General features: G+C 36.1%; 1 protein-coding gene across 7 annotated transcripts in view; it reads right to left on the reverse strand.

Moving 5' to 3' along the window:
* Positions 1-23,131, reverse strand: part of ZNF521 (zinc finger protein 521) — a 298,275-nt gene that overhangs the window by 249,855 nt on the left and 25,289 nt on the right. For all 7 annotated transcript variants that reach the window (XM_081262582.1, XM_081262583.1, XM_081262581.1 and 4 more), the window contains one exon: positions 18,522-18,701. In XM_081262582.1, coding sequence (XP_081118708.1) covers positions 18,522-18,701 — 180 coding nt within the window. The remainder of the gene's footprint in view (positions 1-18,521; positions 18,702-23,131) is intronic.

Here is a 23,131-nt window from a genome sequence, read left to right on the forward strand (position 1 = left end):
TTGAAAGAGGAAAATATTGCTAGTGATACAAAATATTGTAAAGTAATATAAAAATATTCAAATATACCAAACATGTGAGAGACTCTCAGTTGACTATTTCAAAATCCCTTCATCCCTTCCAGTGAGAGGTAAGGGGGATAAGTATATGTAATTTATGGGAAGGCTGCTTAAAAGGAGCCAGTTGAAGCAGAAGAGCCCATCCACTTTTCCCTAACTCCACCTGGATAAGGTGACAAGAACTCCAGCAGCCATTTTTGTCTCCTTGACAATGTCAATCATGTTCTAGAGAGTAGAGCACCAGGAAAAAAAAAAAGTCCTTAAAGAACCATGGAGCCTCCATACCAGCTCTGGTCTACTTATCTCTAGAATTTTTACCTGTAGGAAAGAAACTTCCTTCTAATTTAAGTTATTGCTATTTGGGGGTTTTGTGTTAGAAATAATTAATTAGTTTGTGAATAATTCCAAATTCTACTTTCAATCTTGGGTATCTAAGCCTACAGATCAAATGTTTATGGGGTATAGGTCAAAAATCTTACTTGGTATGAATGTATGGTGGATGGGAAAAGATATCTCAAGTATAATTCAACACAAAAATACTTGATTAACTAAAAAAAATGTTAAATAGTAAACTCAACTTATTTTTTGCCAAGTCAATGTGGAAATGGGTAGTTGTGGAGATTCACTAAGGTTTTTCTCAATCTTTTCATTTTATAATGGAGATAATATTGACCTACCTCATGAGCACAGGCAGAACATTAACCAATTAATAATTGTCAATCACCATGAAAATATAAATTGTAAGAAGTAATAAGACTTTTCATTAAACTATTAATAGCTGTGCTAGTAATTTCTTCCTTCACTGGAGAAAATTTACATTTGATAAGCACCAAAGGCTCATGACATAATAAGAATAAAACTTAAATCAAAATTAAGTCTTAAGATACTCCATGACATTTTAACAAAAGCATTAAGGTAAAAGATGCTACTATCAAATACAGTCTCTTGGAGACAGGCTCGACATATTTCTGATGAATTAAGAAACTTCATGGGGGACTCCATATTGGTTATGCTATTTTAGAGACATATTCTCACTTTGTACGTATTCTAAAATGCTACCACAACCAAACTCACTTCTCAACAGTTGTTCTTACAACTCTACTCTACTTGATTCTTTTCAAGTGGCTCACCAAGTGACCTAATGTGAAGTCAATTCTTTAAAATTTTCTGGTTAGCAACTGACTTTATAGTTACTTTGCTTTGTACATACCTACAGCACTCTTTACATGCACTGTGCCCTGCTGGACCTCTTGAATACTCTGAGTGTCCAATTTGCTGTGACAGAATGCTATAGGTGATGAAACTGTTGTCTGTATGAGACACCAGAATTTTAAGTCAGATTCTTTTTATCCATTAACAATTACCCACCTAGAATGCCCGGCCTTGCCCTTCCATCCCACACCTACGCCCTTTCCATTCACTTCCTAATGTTCCCTCTGGGCAGAGTTCACCTCTGGTTTCTTCCTGGAGGCCTCTCCTGCATACTCGCCATTCCCACTTCTTTGAACACTCATAGAACTTACCCCCCCCCCCATTAGCAATTCTGGCACTTAAAAGACCTGCTGCCACATCCAATTACATTTCAAGTGCACATGTTTTGTTCCCCAAGTGTGCAGTAAGATCCTAAGAAATAGGTTCACATGTCTTTTATACCCTTACAACATTCAACAGAAAATGTGAATAGAGTAAAACACACAAATACTGGCACATTAAATATGTTGCTTTAATATAACTGCAAAAACAGTCAACTGTACTTATGGTCATTAGTGGCAGAAATGCATTCCTTTAAGCCCTTTTCCCCTAGAAAACAGAAGTACATACACATCTCCAATATTTAAATGAATTTACTCAGGCCAGATCATTTTCCAAGCCACTCATCATCTGAACCACCATTATAGCTAGACACATTCCTTGACATGTAAGCTTGCCTTCTGAAAGTGAGGTATGAATATTTTAAACTGAACTAAACGAAAATTAATATGTTTTATTTTTTGAGCTAATTCATAAAACTAGAGAGAAATCTTTTAAAGTCATCCCAAAAGCTGCACAGGGGAATTCTGTGCCACTAAATAAATAAGCTACAAGTATAAAAAAAAAAAGTTCAATGGTATCCATTGCACAATGATCTTCTTAAATACTTCATAGTACATGCTAAAGAACTGATATCATACCTTCACTTTTTAAATATTGTATACAGTATGAAGTCAGAATAAAGTGTTATAGAGAAACAGGGCCTCTTCTTTATCCCCAATCATGACACTCTCTGTCCTTTATACATCTAAACGTCAAGGCCTTCTTAAAAAGGCAATAAACACATGTAACCAAACCAATTCTCATTTCCTCCATTGGCTGCATCCTTCGGCATCAAGCACACACATTATTTGCTCTTGAATTTTAAAAGGGGAGAATTTTAACACAAAATGTCAAAGTAACTCATATTAACTCTTTCAAAATATTTAAGGATTCTAGAAGACATTCAATCCTGGAATCTGACTCATGTGAATTCTTTTAAAAGAATCACTATCATCTTTAACGATACCAATAACACTATCACAGATAATACTAGCCATACTTAATGTTCCTCATGTCCTTTTCACTGTGTGCCAAGCGTCTTACTAGGCTGACACATCTACTATCTCATTTGACCAATGTAGTAGGCAATATTAGCACCTTTCTTTATTATCCCTACTTTAGAGATATGGACATTTTAAATTAAAAAAAAAAATCTAAGTCATCAGCCTAAGGGCACATGGCTAGAACTGAGATTTGTTTTGTAGTGGGCCAGTTGCCAAAGCCCACCCCTCTATTCATTACACTGACATCTCTACTAGTCCCATTAACCACACAACACTTTTTACTCATTTTAACATTTTGAAGTTTTGTTAATTCATTTCTCCTTTAGAAGCTTGGTAAGAATTAATTACTACTGAATGATTACATTGATTTTTTAAGCTAATGGATTTTTTAATGAAAATAATACTAAGGGAGATGATGGGAATCTGCAAGTCTAAAGATCAGCCATAAAAGCAGCTTGTTAAGACTCACAAGATGGTCACAGATTCCAAGAAATGAACAGTAAAATTAAATCTGCTGATAATTTCTTTGGGAGGAGGTGAGGAAGAAGATGCAGTGGTTGGTGGGATAACTAGTAATTCCTTAACAATAACATTTCCTATAGAGACAGAAAATCTAAAATAAAAATACAATCCACTGTTTTAATCCTATGAAAATAAAAGCATGCTTCTTAAAATCCATTTGCTGCATTTCAATGAGACATTGAACCTCATATGTTGAGATTCCCATCTTTAAAGAGAAGAACACTAGTTAGCCTAGTGCTCCATACACCTTGCATTTACAGACAAGACTAGATCATTTCCACTCACTGTAATAATCTTATCTACAAGGATCCTTATGTACAGTAACCAAAATTTAAGTGGTAATCAACTTAAGCAGAGATCTTTCATTAAAAGAAAATGAAATCAGAAACAGTAATACAAAAATGGGGATAAGGTGGGAAAGATACTTAGATAATTCACAAATGCAAACTATATCGCAATTCAAGAAAAGAGGAACTATGCTAAGTGGACAAATGTATACCTTTGGGTTCTACCCTAAGGATACAATTGATGCTTTAAACAATTCTAGACAGAAAAGTATCTCAATATTAACACAAGTAAAAAAATGAAGCCATCATCACTAACTTGCAACCCTCTTCTTTCTCATCCATATCAGGAATGCAGAAACCCCAGATTTGTCCTGGGTCTTTCCCTTGTTCTCAGGTTCCACAGTCGTCAATCACTACCTCTGGATGATTCTACCTCCTAAATAGTTATTGTTTGACCCTCCTCCGTTCTAAACCCTCCTTCATTCAAAACCACCATCCTGATTTTATCCCCATCCTTTCTTAGTAGTGCAATTGCAAGAGCTTCCTATTTGGAATCTTTTCCCAGCCATGTTCCTCCACAAAGGTACTATGCACAATATCATCCAATGTATACATGTATTCACCCTCCTGCACAAAACCTTCAATGTCTACCTACAGCTTAAAATAGTGATTATCAAACATTCTCAAGCTTCTCAATTTAATATTTAAATAAAATCTGACTGGAACATCCAGTATGTAAAACCATTCCAACTTGGAATGTTCTGGTTGCACCTCTACCTATCTGATATCTCTGAGGTTCCCCAGTGCAATCTAAAAAGTATAGGCTATAGAATCAAATTTAGGTTCTTAGTATAACCCTTCATTGCCACCCTACTTTTGCTTCCTGGGTTTTTGTAGTAACCAGCATTGATATGGCCCTAATGCCTCCCACCTCCTGGTAATTCTTTCTTACATCATACAAGAGTTGACCTGCATGACCAATACAATATGGAAGAGGTAATGATATGCCATTTCCAAGACAGAGACAAGATACAGGAGCTTCTTTCCTGGAGTGGGTGGGTATGTGGGAATCTCCACACATTCACACCATTACTTGTTTCCACGGAAAGCGAGTTTTCATGTCATCAGCTACCCTCCAGAGAGGCCCATGTAGTAAAGACTCCAGTCAGATCTCTGATCAGAAGTCATGCAACTGAGCTCAGAGTGAGATCCTCCAGCCCCATTCAAGGCTTCAGATGATTCCAGCCCCGACCTACACCTTGCCTGCAACCTCCTAAGGATCCCTGACTGAGAATTTCTAGGTAAACTGCTCCCAAATTCCTGACCCACAAATACTCTGAGATAATACATGGTGGTTGTTTCAAGTCAAAAAGTTGTGGATCCATTGTTCACAACAACAGAAAACTAGTACACTCCTATTCTCTCACAATTCCCTATCTCACACTTTTTCCTCTAGCTGGGAGTCGCCCAGTGACACTGTGGTGTTTCATACCTCTCTCCTATTCTTTCTCTTCTGTCAAGCTTAAATGTATCCCCATTTCTTGCTAATTCTTGAGCATCTCTAAAGGAAGGCACCTGCTCTAGGAAGCCATCTCAGAAGCCCATGTTAGACTCAGTGACCTCCCAACCTCTTTCTATTGGGAAATCCTGCCCTTAGCACTGTATTCCCAGAACTTACTGGTGTCTTAGTCAGCTGTCTATCACTGTAACAATTACTTCAGATGAGCAACTTATAAAGAGGAAAGGTTTGTTTGGGTTCATGGTTTTAGAGGTTCCAGTCCACGATTGAGCAAAAATGTCACTCCATACCAAGACCTGGCAGAGGAGTGGGGTGCCAGTTGATAATGGAAAGGAGTGTACTGGAGAACGAAACTGCTCACTTCATGGCCAGGAAGCAAAAAAGATCAAGGAAGGGCCTGAGGTCCCATAATCCCCTTCAAGGGCATGCCCCCCAAATGATCTAAAGACTTCTTACTAGTCCCCACCTCTCAAAGTTTAGAGTATCTCCCAGTAGTGCCACCCCGGGTACAAAGACATTCGCTCATGGGCCTTAGGAGACATTCCAGATCCAGACTCTAGTACTGGACAAAGAATAGGATTCTGACAAATATTTGTTGAACTGCATTTCTGATACATGCACAGTGGTATATGGGAAATCACACTGCTAGGAGGTGCTATTCATTTCACTAATTGTGGGGGTTCCTCTTAGTGTAGCAAGAGATGGTGTGTCATACATGTCACTCCATACCAAGTCAAGCTGCAGCATCTGATTATGTAACAACATTCATATTAATAAGCAATTTATAGTTCTAAACTGGTATTTACAAGAGGAAAACTAGTATTATTGCCTATAAGTCCACCTTATGTGAGTAACAATTAATAAAAATTAAGGCAGAGCACAGTTTTTTGCTCTTTTTCTTGGCTCTGGGTCAAATGAACTGCAAAGGGCAGGCAGTTTGCTTGAGGAATAATAAAGGAAGGAGGTGTAAATAAAGTGGGGTGGGGAATGTGGTTTTCTATGTTGCTTGATAACCATCATTTCGGGCCAACTAGCAAAACAGGATCAATAACTCCAGAAGAAGCCCCACTTAGGTTTCCATAGGTCAAAGAGGGTGATGGTAAGAAATGAGATGATTGTATTCCTTCTCACAATACAGAGGTACTTTGGTGGAAAAAAAATAACAAAAGCAAAGAACAAATCAGTAAGCTAGGACTTGTACTCTAAAAATAAAGCCCTAGAAAAGAAAGAAAAGCAAAAACATGGTGGTGAGGAAAGGGGAGTGGTAAATTATATTTCCCCTCAGATAAAATTTTAAAGCATGATAATATAAACTATTTAATATAAAATATCAAACCAGCTTAGACAGCCTTAGGATAAGCAAGATACAACATTGGTAAAAAGTACATACTTAAAAATAATAAGCATGATAGATTAGACAGATTTCTTTTTTAAACAAATTACCAAAGCATTCTCAAGACTCTGTTAACCAGATAATTTAATTATAATGGGGAATATTTTATAAGTTAGACTATAAAAAGTATAGTTTAAAAGCAATATGAGTAATAAACATATATGCTTTAAATAATTAATAAATTAGACGTAAAAATGTTTCATTGATACAACTAGAACAAAACCTTTAGTGTTTGAAGGTGTAATAGCCCAATTTCTAAAAGTGTATTTATTATTTGTACAACATTTGAACAATGATTAACTTTTCTATAACAAGTCTCTTCTGCAAGAATTATAAAGATGGGCAAATTGGTAGCTGCTCTAACATTAATTTTCTGCTTTTCAAATCAGATATTCAGGTTCTCAAGAGACCTGAATATCTACCCTCTGTTCCAATGTCTCCTGCATCAAAAATCCAAGAGCTCTGAGGTCTCTGAAACAGGCAACTCTAAGAAGCCCCATAAGATGGACCAACCTTTATTACATAAACTGAAATGAAAATGAACGTTTATCAAAATCAACTGGAATTTTTACTTGGAATTGCCTATTGCATGCATCCTACTATTAATTATGCATTTAAGGATGGAAGTTCATAAAGCTCACCACCCCAATTATCCTCATGGACATTTTTATTTAGTCACCAGGGGGAGCTAATACTGCTCTGTGGGGAGGTAGAGTCCCAAGAATCAGATTTTTTTTTTTTTAAGGAAAAATAGATGTGGCAATAAATATAATTCAAATATGATCCACAGTGTCTAAAAGGTTAAGTATATCCTACATGCAAAAAAATAGGTATATGTCATTTTGTTGTTGTTAAACAAAGAAGTTAGAAAAAAATAGGAAAGCCATCAATAGAGCCCTGCTGTGCTTAATGGAGGACGTGTAGGAACCCAGTCATTTATGGTTGTCTTCGGTCTTACTCACCATCCTGATTTTGCACATTTGCCCATTTGTTGCACTGACCCTGTTATTTTCTTGGTTTGAAGTACTACTGTGATTTTATATTCTAACAGCTAATCATTTACCCAAAAATATCCCACATAATTACATCATAATTATATTGAAACAAATGTTTCTTTACCCTTTTGCTTTCAAATATTCCCTTCTGTTCCAGATATATTTTTTAGCACTTTTAATGTGTGTTCAAAGAGTTCTACCCAATAATCTACTTAAATTCATCCTACAATTCACCCAGGAGACTCAATTCCTTTAAACTATGAGAAGCTCCAGTTGGAACAAAGAGGGGGAAAGGTTTCAGAGTTTGTGGAATAATCACCTCTAATCGATCAATTTCCCCTGAAGGTAAAGCTGAAAGAAAGGAGGAGTGAAGAGTTCCAGTCCAATTCCTTGAAGTTTAAAGGAACTAAGCCCTGAGGCACAGTGTAGAATGATTCTGGCCTTCCCCTCCCAAGACCTATTAAGAGGTCATAGATCTTTGTGACATTGCTGCCATTCCCTAAAGACAAGATCCCCAGCCATAGGCTTAGCACAAAGAGAAGGGTGAGGAAATAGTCTACTTTCAACAGCTTCTTTAGCAACCCCACTACCTTAAAAAGGAAGTAGCTATCAGTTCAGCATCTTAAGAGTAATATATATATTAAAAAAAAGTGCAGTCAGGTAAAAATGTAAAAAATTCAACACTGTAGTTTTATCATGTTGAATTTCACATTTGAGAACAGGCTAAGTGTGGAAGAGCGCTTATGTGCACACAACTGTGTCCAAATAGCTAAACATTGCCCTGCTTACAAGGTAGGCTGAATGGTCTCAGAAGGCCTAAGAAATAGTGGGTCTCTTTAATTCATCTTCCCCACAAAAGAGACCCCACTGTTTCCACATCCCAAATACAGCTCTTCATTTATAATTTTTACACTCTCCACAGGGACAAACTGACAGCTTTAATTACCATCAATGACCATCAAGGACATGGTGGAAATTCTCGAATACATTCTCTCATGGTTTGTGTTCTTGACATTTTGTTTGCAATTTTTGGCAACTGAATCCTGAAACCACACAATTAGATACTTTTATATTCGTGATTGACTATACAACTGAGGCAAAATAATTTCTCTAAAATTGTTGTGATTTTACAGATAACCAAAGGTAAATTTTCTGTGGCACCGATAATAATGTTAGTTTTCTTATTAAATTCTATTCCTTTTTAATACTAATTTTATAAAACTCAAATTAATCAAAGAATACATCACATGTGAATATAGTTAAAACCTATAAAGGATATTCTCCACTTCAGTTTTTCTTATTAAAAAAAAAAGATGGAGTGAATGCTCCCATTCATTTTCTATTTTAGGAGATTTTATCCTTCAGGAACTTTCCATTTATACTCAGTAGCTATCTTGTAATTTATAAGTTATTAAAGCAGACTGAGAGAAAAAGTACCTAATTAAAAGATGGACATCAAAAATATAGATAAATATTTCTTTAAGATACCCTTTTAATATTTAAACCATTTAATTATGATCAACTAATAAGTGTAATAGCTCATCATTCGTAATGAAAAAACAGAACTCTCCAGTACAGCACTTTTATAAATCCCAATTACTTTACCCAAAAGCATTCAAAGAGCTTTGAGAAAATAATGAACCTAAAAATGATTATTCTACATCCACATTTTAGTAGAGCATTTCACAAGTATATCAAACAGAAAAATAGCAGGCCAGGTACCAACATTAAGAAATTCTGTTACAGCAAAATCACTGTGGAAATAATAAAGCTTTTATAGCAGGCAATGCTTGAACTGACCCCTTTCTCCAAGCTGGAAAAGGGAGATCATTCAGTTGACAACTCAGAGGTTAAAACCAATTATGGGAGATTACTCTTCCTTGGTAAATGCATAGAAAAACTTAGTCATAACCCTGAGAGATGAAGATACTGACACACCCAGCCCTTTCTCTAAAACTGAGAGCAGCAGAGATTTGGTGAAGTAACTGATAGACAAAAGCAGTGATCTCTGAAAAATAGAGTACATTATCAGAGGGTAGATAGGATATTCTGAATATTTAGCAACTAATCAGAAAGGGGTCAAATAAGACCTTCCTCCTGAGAGCAGATAAATACTGCTCCAGGTAGCTAGTGTCCTCACTTTCTGAATCACTTATATCACATCTCCTAATAGTGCTGTGAACCATACCCCACAAAATTATTCAGGGATAATCCCACTTAATTTTAACTAATCTCATTCACACAAAAATCCTCAAATTTCGACAATGATTTTAAAAGTTTTCTGCAAGAAAATTGCAGGACATTGGCAGTCAAGCACAAGTAATCAACAAGAAAATGGCACATCTAGTTCTTTTACTTCTAGTAAAAGCTCTTTGTTAACCATAGTTTGAAACAGGGAGCAAAAAGGATTAATTTAACAGAGCTGACCTAAAGTTTGCAAACAAAATTGGGATTATCAGGAAAGTTATTTAAACTAAGGGCTTAAATCTACTACTGACAATGATACACCTTGTGGAGAAATATATCACAAGTTCTCTCTTTGCTGGTTTTGGGAGATATCTTTTTCAATTCTAACGTCATTAAAATTAATTTTAAAAATAAATGAAAGATCAAAATAACAAAATTATTTAAAACCTGTGTACAGCTCATCTTTACCTAATTTTTCTTTCCTTTTTAATGCCATACAATACCTATATCTATATAATGAATTAATAAATACATATTATGAAAGTACACGCCAAATTTTTTGTCAAAAATATTTAGAAGCCATCAATTTAAAAACTAAGATTCATGAGACAAATGGGATAGGAATTGGGATCTATAAAGGCCATGAAACTGTATTTGGGAGGCTTAGAGAGATATGGAAAATGAAGTAAGCTAACACTTAGAAATATTTTAGGAAGAACCCAAAGAATTCATCAAATTGAAGAGAAATGGTGAAGTGACATTGATAGTGCTTAATTAATATAGAAATAATAAATATGTAAATTATTAATAAAATATGAATAATGAATTAATATAGAATTTAATATATAAATCTCCAAATAAAACTTATAATGCCTTAAGCCTAATATAAACTAAAAATATCAAAATATCACATTTATTTCATGTAATTTATTTCAACTAATAATGATAAGAAAAACAGCAAAAATAAGCTCTAAAAGCAGTTTCAATATGCTTCTACAAAAATGTTACTTCAAGTCAGTGCATTGGTGCACGCCTATAATCCCAGCAGCTCAGGAGGCTGAGGCAGAAGAATCACAAGTTCAAGGCCAGCCTCAGCAATTTAGTGAGGCCCTAAGCAACTCAGGGAGAGAGACCCTGTCTCAAAAAGAGAGCTGGGGATGTGGCTCAGTGGTTAAGCACCTCTGGATTTATTATAATCCCTAGTACAAAAAAAAAAAAAAAAAACCACTTCATTCTGTAACACATTTATTTCTCATATTCCCACTGCCAATAGAACTAGCTATCAGAGTACTACTGTCCAGTGGAACCAACTGGCCTTTAATTTACCACAACTATACAACAAATATATACTCGCTTTCACTTTTAAAAAAAAAATTTATTTGGCTAAAAAATAATAATGATCATAATATTGCAAACATCTTAAGATTTCAACTCATAAAAAAAAATGTGAAGCTTCCAGGCAGTATCCTAACTTTCAAAATGAAATTTAGTGAACATACTACCCTATATTGATGTACAGCATTTACTCATCAAATCAGTTCATTTTCCTCAAAACCACAAATCATCATGGAAATCTTTGTAAATTTTGTAAAAAAAAAAAAAAAAGAAAAGAAAAGAAAAGAAAAGACATGAATTTGGTTAGGGCTTTATAAATCTGATCTGCAAATACATTCCCCCAAACAAGGGCAGATTTACTACCACTTCCACCTACTCAACATCAATAGTACGGTGGGCAGTGGGTTAAAACTAATACAACACCATTTAGTGTTTTCTGCATTTACACCCAAGCAATTCACATTAATGATGTGAAAGAACACTTAACAGACAACTCAAGTTTTCAAATTAGCAGGAGAGAGAGAAAAATGACTCAGAACAAGCATCCTGCATTACTAAACGCACTTTACACATTTATCCTGTTAAGTGTAGCTTAGTTTTGATGATTTACAATGCTGGGTTCTTACTCAGTTTTGTAAGCATAATAAAGTCTCAGTAATCTCAGCCTTCCCCATAGCACCCTGCTATTAAATCTTTGTTGAGAAGTGTGATGAGACCCCTCTGGCTTCTAGCCCTCCCCACCCCCTGAGGGAATTGGCAAGAAATGATAGGGTTTGTGGATTAGTAAAATGAGAGGTTCTCTGTGCTTTTCCTTCTTTAAATATATATTTTGATAATCTGTCTTCTGCATCAGAGAGTCCCAACAGCATTAGAGTGTTGATTCCCCTCCTTTCCCAGCCTCCAGGAAAAAGACAGCAAGGCTGGGGCCAGGCAGGTGGTTTCCATCTACAGCTACAACTGAAGAGTGGGATTTAATTTTTTCCTTCACCTTTCCCCCCATTCCTTCAAGCAAGGACAAGATGTAATCTATTTACACGTGCTGGATTGTGGACTAGAGGAAAACTGTACCATGAGACAAAGATGACAGAACTCATCTGCAAGTTACCTTGTCCCCTGCTAGCTTTACGGGTTATTTTGTCCTTTCTGATATCAAGGATGCTTGTCCAGAACAGTATTCACATTCCAGAATACCCCTCAGAGATAGACTCCATGAACTATGTGAGTGACACCCTCATTCTCTATTCTTACAACCCTTGCTGGATCCTGTCTATACTTATATTGACACATGACCTGGAATAGTCCTAATCTTCAAGTTGACTTTCAAGTCTGAGACTAGAATTGACCGTCTTATTCTACATTTGACCTTCGTCTTCCAAGGCCTAGCTTGGTCATTTGGCAAGACTGTCCCAGGATTTCAAGTTTTCTGGTGTGAAATAAATCTGTTTTCCTTGAGTCAGACTCTAGAAGGAATGTGCAGCATCCTTGGGGAGAAAAGTCACCAAATGATTAGCTTTGAAGTTACCAAGAGGAAGAACCCAGGCAGGGTTTCTGTGGCCTTCTCAGAGCAGAACCACACTGAGTAACCCAACAGGCATCAGACAATGGAATACCTGTTTTCTGTTATTTGCAAATCAACCAGTTGTAAGGCTTCTTTCTCTTCAAATTCTACTCTATAATTAACCATCCGGTTCTCAGAATTCCCTCTTTCTTCATACGAATTATTCTCAAACTGAGTAAAGTCAAACATCTAGGTAAAAAATTACAAGATTAACAGAAGGGAAGCCACAAGGATCAAAGAACATGATGAAAAAGTGTGGAAGAGTCTATGACACGTCGGGGGATATAGCTCAGTGGTAGAGAATGTGCTTAGTATTCATGAGGCCCTGGGTCCCATCCCTAGCACTGCAAAAAAAAAAAAAAAAAAAAAAAAAAAAAGTCTATGAAACACACAGGGAGAAAGACTGGGGAGGAATATGAGGAAGTTAAGAGTCTTAGAGAGTGTACAAGAACCAGAGGCAAATTTACAAAGATACAAATGGGCCAGATAAAGGTAGAAGGAATGAAAAGAACAATAAAATATAGAAAGAATAAAATCAAGGGAGAGGGAGAAAACAAATACAAATACAAAGGCCCTCCTTCGATAAATACAGCATCTAGTCAGTTGAAAGGAAAAAGAGAAAACAAAACCAGTACCAAGACAGTAAACTGAAGCAGGAGGCAGCAAATGCCGGGAGCCAGTCCTGTCCTACCTGCTTATACTAAGAAGGTATGAACCAAAGAGAAGGCAGACAACTCCTGACTTTTTTTTTTTTTTTTTTTTTTTTGGTACCTGGGATTGAACTCAGGGGCACTCAATTGCTGAGCCACATCCCCAGCCCTATTTTGTATTTTATTTAGAGACAAGGTCTTATTTAGCGCCTCGCTTTTGCTGAGGCTGGCTTCACACTCTCGATCCTCCTGCCTCAGCCTCCCAAGCCGCTGGGATTACAGGTGCATCTCCTGACTTTTTTCAAATTAAAATGCTTCCAAGTGTCCTTCGTCTTTTCCAGATCAGAATTCCTCAGCCAATTTAAATTTCAATTTTAACGCCTTCAACAAATGTGAACAACTCCCAGTTTTCTCCCTGCCCCCAGTCTTTTTGCTCTCTCCCCACCTTCCACTTTGGCTTTGCCTCCTGAATCTATCTTCACCCCCAAAATCGTCCTGAATAACAGCAAACAGGCTCCAGGCTCTTCAGATCCACTCTTTCCTGATGTGTTGCCTTTGTTTGCCTACATTTGGTTAAAATGTGATGGTTATGTGAGCACGGGACAGCTGCCCTGCTTTTAGAAAGCTTAAAAATAAAAATAAACCAAATATTTTATTGGGTATTTTTTAAGAAAACAATTATTACCCCATAAATGTTACCTTCACCCCACCATGTGCAGAAAATCCAACTTTTACTGCACAGATATTATTTAAGTTGTATGAGACAGAAATAACGCCTCTCGCTTCTGTTCTACTTCCTAGGGCTGAAGAGAGAATGCTGAGGTGGGCACTCCACAAAAAGTAAACACTAAATGGAACTTGAAGTTTGAGTTTTATTAAATTACTTGAATCTTAACATAACCTAAGGCTGAGGGTATAGCTCACCTAGCATGTATGGGGCCCTGGGTTCTATTCCCAGTACCACAAAATTTAATAAATTAACAAAAATTAAAAATAAAGTAACCCTAAACATAAGAAAAGACCCCTACTTCCCTTGGATAAGACTTCTTGCTAGCTTAGTGTACACTGAGCAGGTCACTTGGGTTCACAGGCTCTGGTTCCTATGACTTGACCCTAATGTGAGTGTTGATTCTACCTTAGTAAAGCTTCCTCTAAAGTCCGGGCAGCCCAATTAAGGAAAACTGTACCATGAGACAAAGAATATCTTATTAATCTGCATTTAATAAGAGTTTTCTCAATAATACATTCTGATGAAAGCAGGCGTTAAATCAAGTCAATTAAATGTGTGTGAGCTAGAAAATGTAAATATCCACAAAGAATATCAATACACACCCAACAGGATGCCAACATTTAACAGATGGACAATGTAGCGAGGACATACAAGCACTAGAACTCTGACACACTGCTGGTGAGAGTGTAAAAGGTTACAACCATTTTGGGAACGGGTTTGGAAGTTTTTCATAGAGACAAAAGTATCCTACCCCCATTCACTCTCTCCGAGACTCAGCAATTCTACACCTATGTTCTCAATCCAAGAGAAATAAAATATGTGTCCACAAAAATATCTATATAAGAACTTGATTCATAATAGCCAAAAACTAAAAATAACCAAAATGTCCATCAACAAGAGAACAGAAAACAAACTGGCATATTTATACAGGGGCAGTAGTAGTATTCATTCATGCTGAATACTACTCAGCAAGAAAAAGCCACACACTACTATGCCAAACAGAGTGACACATGCCCGTAATCCCAGATACTTGGGAGGCTGAGATGGGAGGATCTGGAGTATGAGGCTGGCCTGGACAACTATGCAAGAATTGTTCTCCAAACAAAAAGAAAAAGATACTATGTAGATACACAACAACATGAAGAAATCTCACTGACATGCCAAAACAAAGAAGCTGGGAAAGAAATCACAGTTTATGATCCCATTTATAACAGGTAAAACAAATCTATGGCTTAAGAACTTAGAAACTGATTAGTTCTGATGCAGAATTATTGATCAGTGAGGAATATGTGGAAACTTCTAGGATGTAAATAATTATTTCTAAAAAGGAATGTGTGACATGGGTTTATGCATTTTGCCAAAGTTCATTGCTACATACTTATTACTAATTTCACTAAATGCGGCATTAAAATTTATAGCATTTCAAATTATAAACAATATTGAACTCTAGTAGTTGGTTTGCTTACTTTGGTTGTATGAGTTAGCAATTTTGAAACTACTTACTATGTATTCTAGATTCTAACAAATGACTAAACACTTGGAAGATGATGGCAATCAGGTTTTTGTCTACTAAAGAAGGCAAATTCCAATATAGAAGCGAAATAGACTAGGTATGATGTATCCAAGATATTGGATTGGATTGGAGATATCAATCTGAACACAGGGCAGAAATACACGTGTGTATATACTTACACATGTGTAAAATTTGCCAACTATATTATGTGTATATTACATGTCTTATATTAAGTATGCACATACATTTTCTAGTTCTGGTAGCTAAGAGGTCTATAGACAATGGTATACTTGTAGCAATGAGTGCATTAATAAAGTACTCGTATCTTGACATATAACCACCTTGTCCTCTTAAATGAACTAGGGCTCCATAAATAAACAAACAAACAAATAAAACAAAACAAAGCATTTTTTTAAAGGGCTGATCACAGAACCAGGACAGAAAAAAAAAAAACACACACATGATGACCTAAAGCATTTGTTAAATAATGAGGGAAACATTAAACAGACACAAGATCCAGTTTGAACGTACACCCATTGACAAAGACTAAAGCAAGAATCAAAATATTGATACTAATGAATTATGACCCACTGAATCAATAAAAATGCAAGAGTCCACAGTGATATGAATAAATTAAGAACAAATGAATAAGAAAGGAAATTGCAGCAGGCCAACTAACAACAGAAATCATGGAATTACAATGGATACGAACAATGAGGGTGAAAGTTTTATGAAGTTGGGGATATTTACATAGCATCAAAGTATGTTACCATAAAGTATCTTTATGCTGTATACAAAGGGAAATGGTAACTTGACATTAGAGAAGGTTGGCAGACCCCATTTAAACAAGTATTCAGGGTTAACATTACCAACTTTGGAAAAAATCAACATCATGTACTTCCTGCTGTACTAAGGAGACGGAATCACTTTGGTGTCCCTGTTACAAGTATATAACCTGAATATAATAATGAAGAGACATCAGGCAACCAAACTGATAGGTATTCTAGAAAGTAAATGCAGGTGTTCTTCAAAAATGCCCTGATTAACAAAGACACAGAAAGGCAAAGAGGCCATTCCAGATTAAAGGAGGCATGACAATAAAATGTCATGCATAATTCCAAATCCTACATCAATGGGAATAAACCATCAAGGCCACATTCAGACATAATTTAATTTCACCTAATACTTAAACTTAATTTGTAGATTAATAATAGTATCTATCAGTGTTAAACATGAAACTTCCTTGATTTTGGTAAATATACTGCAGTGATATAGGTTAATGTATCTGTTCATAGGAAATACAAAGGATGAACTTGTGGAAGTAGGGAAGATATCTTGAACCTTTCTTCAACTGATAACAAAAGAAAGGAAGGAGAGATAGGAGGGAGAGGGAGGAAGTCTATAAATGGTAAATGATACAAAATGTAAGTAATTGCTGAACCAGATAAATAATATATGTGAATAATATTATTTATATAAGTTTTTACAGTTAGCATTTATATCAAAATAAGTTACCCCCACAAAAAAATACATAAGCTCTACTAAAAATATTTACATGGCCAATAGGTATTATTACAAAAAAATTATAATGAACTTTTCAAAAGGAATATTCCATGATCTTATAAACTTGCTCACTATAATTCCTTCCTGAAGAGCCAATCGGAGGAATGGTGCACATATACATTATAGCCACAATACATGTTAATAAAGGATCCTATTTAACTGGACTTAATTCCAATATTTCCACAATTATCTGTTCAGGAACCTTGTTAAAATGGAATACCCATTAAAATCTTACCAAAATATATCTGTGAAAAAGAGTTGGAGAACCATTTGTCTAGTAAATTCACTTCCTATACACAGTTAATTGAAGAAAGATCTGTGCTAGGAAAATAAGAGACAGACAGACAGACACACACACACACACACACAGAGTGATCTCAACTTCGAATAAGAAGACAAAAACAAGTATAAAAAATAGATATCTATCTAATAATCTCACCCAAGCACAGAAGCATACTTGTAGGCTATCCAGTCATCCTCTTGGTATCCATTTGATTCTAGGACCCCCCCCCCACCCAGAGGATATTAAAGCTCATGGACATTCAGTTTCTTATAAGAAATGGCATAGAATTTACAGAATAATTTGCATAGAATTATCTACACACATCTTCCTGCATACTTTAAATCATCTCTATTACTCATAATACCTAATACAATGCATATGATTCATAAAGAGTTGTTATACTGTATTATGGAGGGAAGAATAACAAAAGTCTGAACTTGATCAGGACAGATGCTTTTTGTTTTCTCAAGTATTTTTGTTCTATACTTCATTAAATTGATGGATACAGAATCCAAGACAATGATTTTTAAAGAGGGTTGATATTCAACAAGTTGAATTTCAGTTTCATTTAGTCATTACATCAAACATACTATTGTTCATGTGATTCTAAACCTGACTCTTCCAATGAACTGCATATCAGAAAGCCTGCAGGCCTTAGTGAGGACCTGCTATAGGCCAAGCACTGTGCTAGACTCAGAAAATGCAGCAATGAATACATTTCCAGCCGGCCATGAGTTCTTAGTCCAATGAGGGAGTTAGAAAAATGAACGCATTTAGTGAAGACTGTGGTATCAAGGGCTGAGGACATAGCCTAGTCGTAATGTGCTCACATGTGTGAAGCTATGAGCTCAATTTCTAGCACCAAAAAATAAGCCTAAGTGTCAGATTTTATGGAGACACAAATTCAGACAGAGAGGGACCGAGATATTTCCTCGAGGAGACAACATTGAAGCAAAATAAGCAAAGGCATGCTAAATTTCCTTAGAAAAATGTTCAAAAAGCTTTTTAAAAAACTTTATTTCAGTCATTTAATATTACATTCTTCCTACATGGTATCACTGCATTTAAAAAAAAAAAAGAAAGAAAAGAAAAGAAGGTAAAAGAAAGCACATCCACTATCCACTAGCTATTAAAATCTAGGTGGTTGTAATTCAAAACCTAAAAAGGACTTTAATATACTGGGGTTGCCTCAAATAACCATCTTGAAATTCTGGCAAAAGCACCTTTAGACTTACCTAGATTTCAAGTATAGGAGTAAAATAATTGGAAGAGAAAAATCACATAGAGGAATAAACAGAAAAAAATCAAAAATAGAACAGTCTGAGAAGACAAGAAGCGCTAAGTATTGTTTACCTGTCAGCTGACATTGATTAATCTTGTGTTCTGTGATATCGCTCAGTGATTCAAACACCTGGAGGCAACTGTCGCAGCTGTGCACAGCTTCGTCTTCCAACTCCTCCCCGTCTTCCGGCCTCTTCTTGCAATCTATTGCCTCTCCATCTTCAGTCTTGTCTTCAAGTTTACAGTTGGGGTCTGAAAGAAAACCAAGACTGTAAGTATGGGGTTTAAAGACAGGTTCTTTTAAAGTAACATTTAATCTTCCTGCTGCCAAAAACAGAAACACCATTTTCCTTGAAGCTACAGTAAGAGGGTTTCATTGCAGATTTTATTACAGAAGGATCAAAAGTGAACCTTCCCTAAAATTTGTCAGTTTCTGATGATTAAAAGAGTTCTTCCTTTTCCCCCACTCTGCAGCCCCATTTCCTACCTCTCCCTTCAAATAACCTGTCCACCCATAAGATTAACTTTGTCATTTTTTTTCCACAGCCTTTTAGGAGCTTTTTCTTAAAAGAGAAAGATAAATCACTTCTAAAATTAAACAGTCTCCAATGCAAAGGGGTGGGGGGAACACTGTACTTAAGAATGAACTTCTTTTCTGTTAAATATACTCTTCATGGGAAATTACCAGAATTACATAAAAGTCTAGACTAAGCTAAGCTAATTACCATAGGCACAAAATTGACCTTTACTTATAAATTGGTCAAAACACACAGTTGCTCCATTATTTGTTAGAAGGCAATAGCAAAACAAGCTGTACCACACAGAAAACATTCTTTCAAACACAAACTCAAGTGTAAATATATCAGTATGTCTTTTGTTTTCAAAATCATGAGGAAAAAAGAAAACATAGGAAGAGCAATTATGAATCATAATCAAATCAGCAACTTGAATTGGCATTATCAATGTTGAAAAGCTAAATGTTGTAAAAACTAAATATAGTTCCATTTTAACTCTAAGAATGATGCACAAACAGCAGGGGAAATAAAAGGGTAAAGCATATCTAAAGCTTTTACTTAGGGCTCAATAAATACTTCTTTTGTTGTTGCTTGTGCAGCGCTGGGGACTGAACCCAGCGCCTTGCATGTGAGAGGCAAGCACTGTACCCCTGAGCAACATGGCCAGCCCTCAATAAATACTTTGTATTATTTATGCTGTCCTTTGACTCATTCTGGAGACGTATCCCCGCTCCCAAACCCTGGTGCCTATGATCCTCTGCAGGAACAGAGTGGAGGTAGGTAAGAGAAGAGGTGGAGAGGGAGGGAGAAAGAGTATGCCTCTCTCCAGGAGAAATTAGAATAATATAATCAGTGACTTAATTTCTGGGATACTAATTTCTAATTGTAAAAAGTTCTCCAAAGTCAGAAATAAGTTATGTTTCAACTCTAACTAGAGACTTCTATTTTCTATAAGACCCTGACTAATCAATGCCATAGTTATAAAAAAGTTATATCAAGATACCTAAAAAATATACAAAGCATTATCTATAGTCCTGTTTCACAATAGGACAGTAATAATACTAATTTTAGTATAACTATAATACATTTGATGCTTTAAATAAAAAATATATTTAATATTTTAAATGTTTCATTAAATATTTGAAATGTTATGTTCAAAATTCCACACAAACAAGAACAGTCAAGAATTTTAGAGAAGAGTTCATACATGCTACCACCCTTCTTCATTCTGCTGTTTGAAAGTGCATGTAACACACCTCTGAACATGCTTCCAGGAACCCAACTTCTACAAGTCCCTTATACACCTTTTTCTGTGTGTGTCTGGCAGTTGTTTCAAAGTCTTTCTTTGCATCTGCAATGGACTTAACTCTATCACCACCCTTCAAGTGATTAATATGCCAAAATTAACACATTTCATCATTTTTATATAACCATCTCTTGGGTTCAGGAAAAAAGCAGAATTCTCATCTCAAAGAGCAAGTACTTTTGTTTGCTGCTGTTGTTTTTTTTAAACATAGTATTTAAGTAAATTGGTAATTTGGGTTGATTTGCCATCTGGAAAATTATTATCTCAACGCTCTACACAGTGCCCATTTCAATATACTGGGATTCAGACTGCTTGGTCCTGGGGGAGTAATCACAGGATCTTTTTCGTTTGTCTTGTGCTTTGCCCAGCATAGAACCGTCTCCACGTGAGTGCTTAGTAAATATTATTTAGTGATGTTTTTTTTTTTTTTGAAGAATAAGGAAAGAGAGAGAGAGAGAGAGAGAGAGAGAGAGAGAGAGAGAGAGAGAGAGATCCTTAAAAAGTCCTTTATTAGTATTTTTCTGCAAACAGGAATAGACTAGTTACCTCCAAATTAAAAACCATCTACATTTTCCAAAATTGACACTATAAGACCCATCGAATTTAGTTTCCCGAATGCTTTTAAATGCTTCATCTAAAGCTACAGACACAACAATGGGTAATGGCCCAAAGATGTTCCAAAAACTAAAGCCAAGTGGTAAAATACTGCCAAACTAGAGAGCAATTCAAGAAAATAAATAACTGTCCCCACTATAGCTAAGTGTCCCCCATGCCACTAAATACTTGTTGGGAAGCAGCAGGCACACTCTGAATATTCTTGGTTGTTTAGCATGAGTTTCCAGTTTCTCAAAAAACTGACAGCACTCAGGGAAATGTGAGTGTTAGGTTTGAATTTTAATATGATTATTTAAATGCTACACATCAAGTTTGCAGACCTGTTTGTTTTTAAATAAGGAGATTCTCGGAATACTTTAAGTAGTATGCAGACAAAAATGTAAAAAAAATCACCTTCCTTATTATTCAAGAATATGAGCACTTTATACACAATCTAATAGCAAAAAATACCAAACAAATATGAATGTGTGATGCTTTTGCTCTTAAAAGCTGAAAAGTGACCCTGCCCATGCTTCTGACACTATGGCTAGTTATTAGAATGAGGGTCATTTTAACACTAATAAAAATGTTTTTGCTTCCACTTCTGCATTTACAGATAGAACCCTTTGGGGACTGAAGTCAGTCAAGCTTATTCACTTCTGCTGCAACTTTAGGATGCATGCTCCAGCCAACTGGCGAATTTGTTTTTAGGTCAACACTTAAGCGGGACCCTCTGGGAGGTGGGTTCGATTATAGCCTATGATGCCTTAGTGTAATGAGTACTAGAATCTCAGTCTCTCTCCTTGTAAGAAGACTTTTTCCAGCCTTTACTTTCAGGAGAAATTCTTTCTTGCCCATTCAAAAGATGTGTTTATTTATGTTAGGGGTTTCCATTCCTAATGCCAGTTGATGTAGGAAGATTCTAGAAAGCTTACATTGTCAACCATTTCTTTCCCACAGGTGGCTACACTTCAGTAATTGCACATGGCCTTAGTGATGTAGTTTTTATAAAGTCCTTTGAGATCCAATCATAAAAAATAATTGTATTACTCTGCTAGCCATTCAAACCTCTGACTTCAACCTAAGGGGTTATAAATACAAGGTCCATGCCTGTAAGTAATGCCCTGCCCCCAGCACCACTGCAAGAAGGACAATTGTTCTTCCAACTACATTGTTGGCTGTAAACCCACTCAAAGGGCAATATTTTAAAATATCCCCATACCCCCTACAGGGCAGCTGCAAAGCGCCTCTTGGCTGCAAGCGGTACGCTCTCCCCTGCCCTAAATGATGCAGCTCAGGCATTTTGCATCCATCACAAATGATCTCACCTGCTCAACCAACTTTCCAGCTCACCCCTTCCAAAGGGTGCCATGAAACACTGGATTTACAGTGTTCTGATGTGAATCAAAGGCTGAATTTTGGAATACAGACACAATTATTATTATTATTACTAAAATAAATGGCAACACTCTGTTTCCAATTCTGTTAACACTGCCTACAAATGAGAATTTAAAAGAGGTATGATTTTCCTCTTATTATGTTCTCTGGCAGGTAACTCTTTCCTTCTTCTCATCCTCCTCTTCATAAGGATTGTTATTGCTTTAACTTGGTTTAATAAAATTACAACTTTGGGGAAAATGAAAAATTGCACTGGCTTAAAAGTGTTGGAGGCAATAAACCCATGGACTTCAATTAATTTCAAGTGTGGGATCAGTTTAAGGCCAACCAGCAGAAATTCTATTCTGTCCATGTAAAAATGAGGTTTCACCACATTTACTTTTTATAACCTATATAAAAGTCAAGTAAAAGTAATGAATATCTAAAAGCCATCTCAGTGGACTGGCAAAGACTATCTGTATTCTTGAAACTCATCTTACATATTTCTCTCTTTGCAACAAGGATCCCATGCCTGATCAAAGCTAAAATGTCAAACTACTGAGAGAACAGCCCAATTTCCAATCCATTTCACTGCCTAGAAATAGACCTCCTTCCAAGCCACTTTTGCATGGAAAAGCACTGGCAAAAGAAAGAAAAACTAAGATATCATGTGGTTATAATTATTACCAGGCAAGGAATATTTCTGCAGCTCAGTGGTAAAGTAAAACTCTGTCGCTCTCTGCTCCCAATAGTGTCCATCGCAAAACAACTGCCTCATTAAATCTCTGCAGTAAGATTAATATGCCGTAGCTGCACTACATTTATAACTTGGTACTCTATAAAAAGCACATTTAATGGTAAGAGCCAGAGCCTAGATACAAAGTATTACT

The sequence above is a fragment of the Spermophilus citellus genome (genome assembly GCF_964194105.1).
Source record: "Spermophilus citellus genome assembly, chromosome: 12".
Taxonomy (NCBI): domain Eukaryota; kingdom Metazoa; phylum Chordata; class Mammalia; order Rodentia; family Sciuridae; genus Spermophilus; species Spermophilus citellus.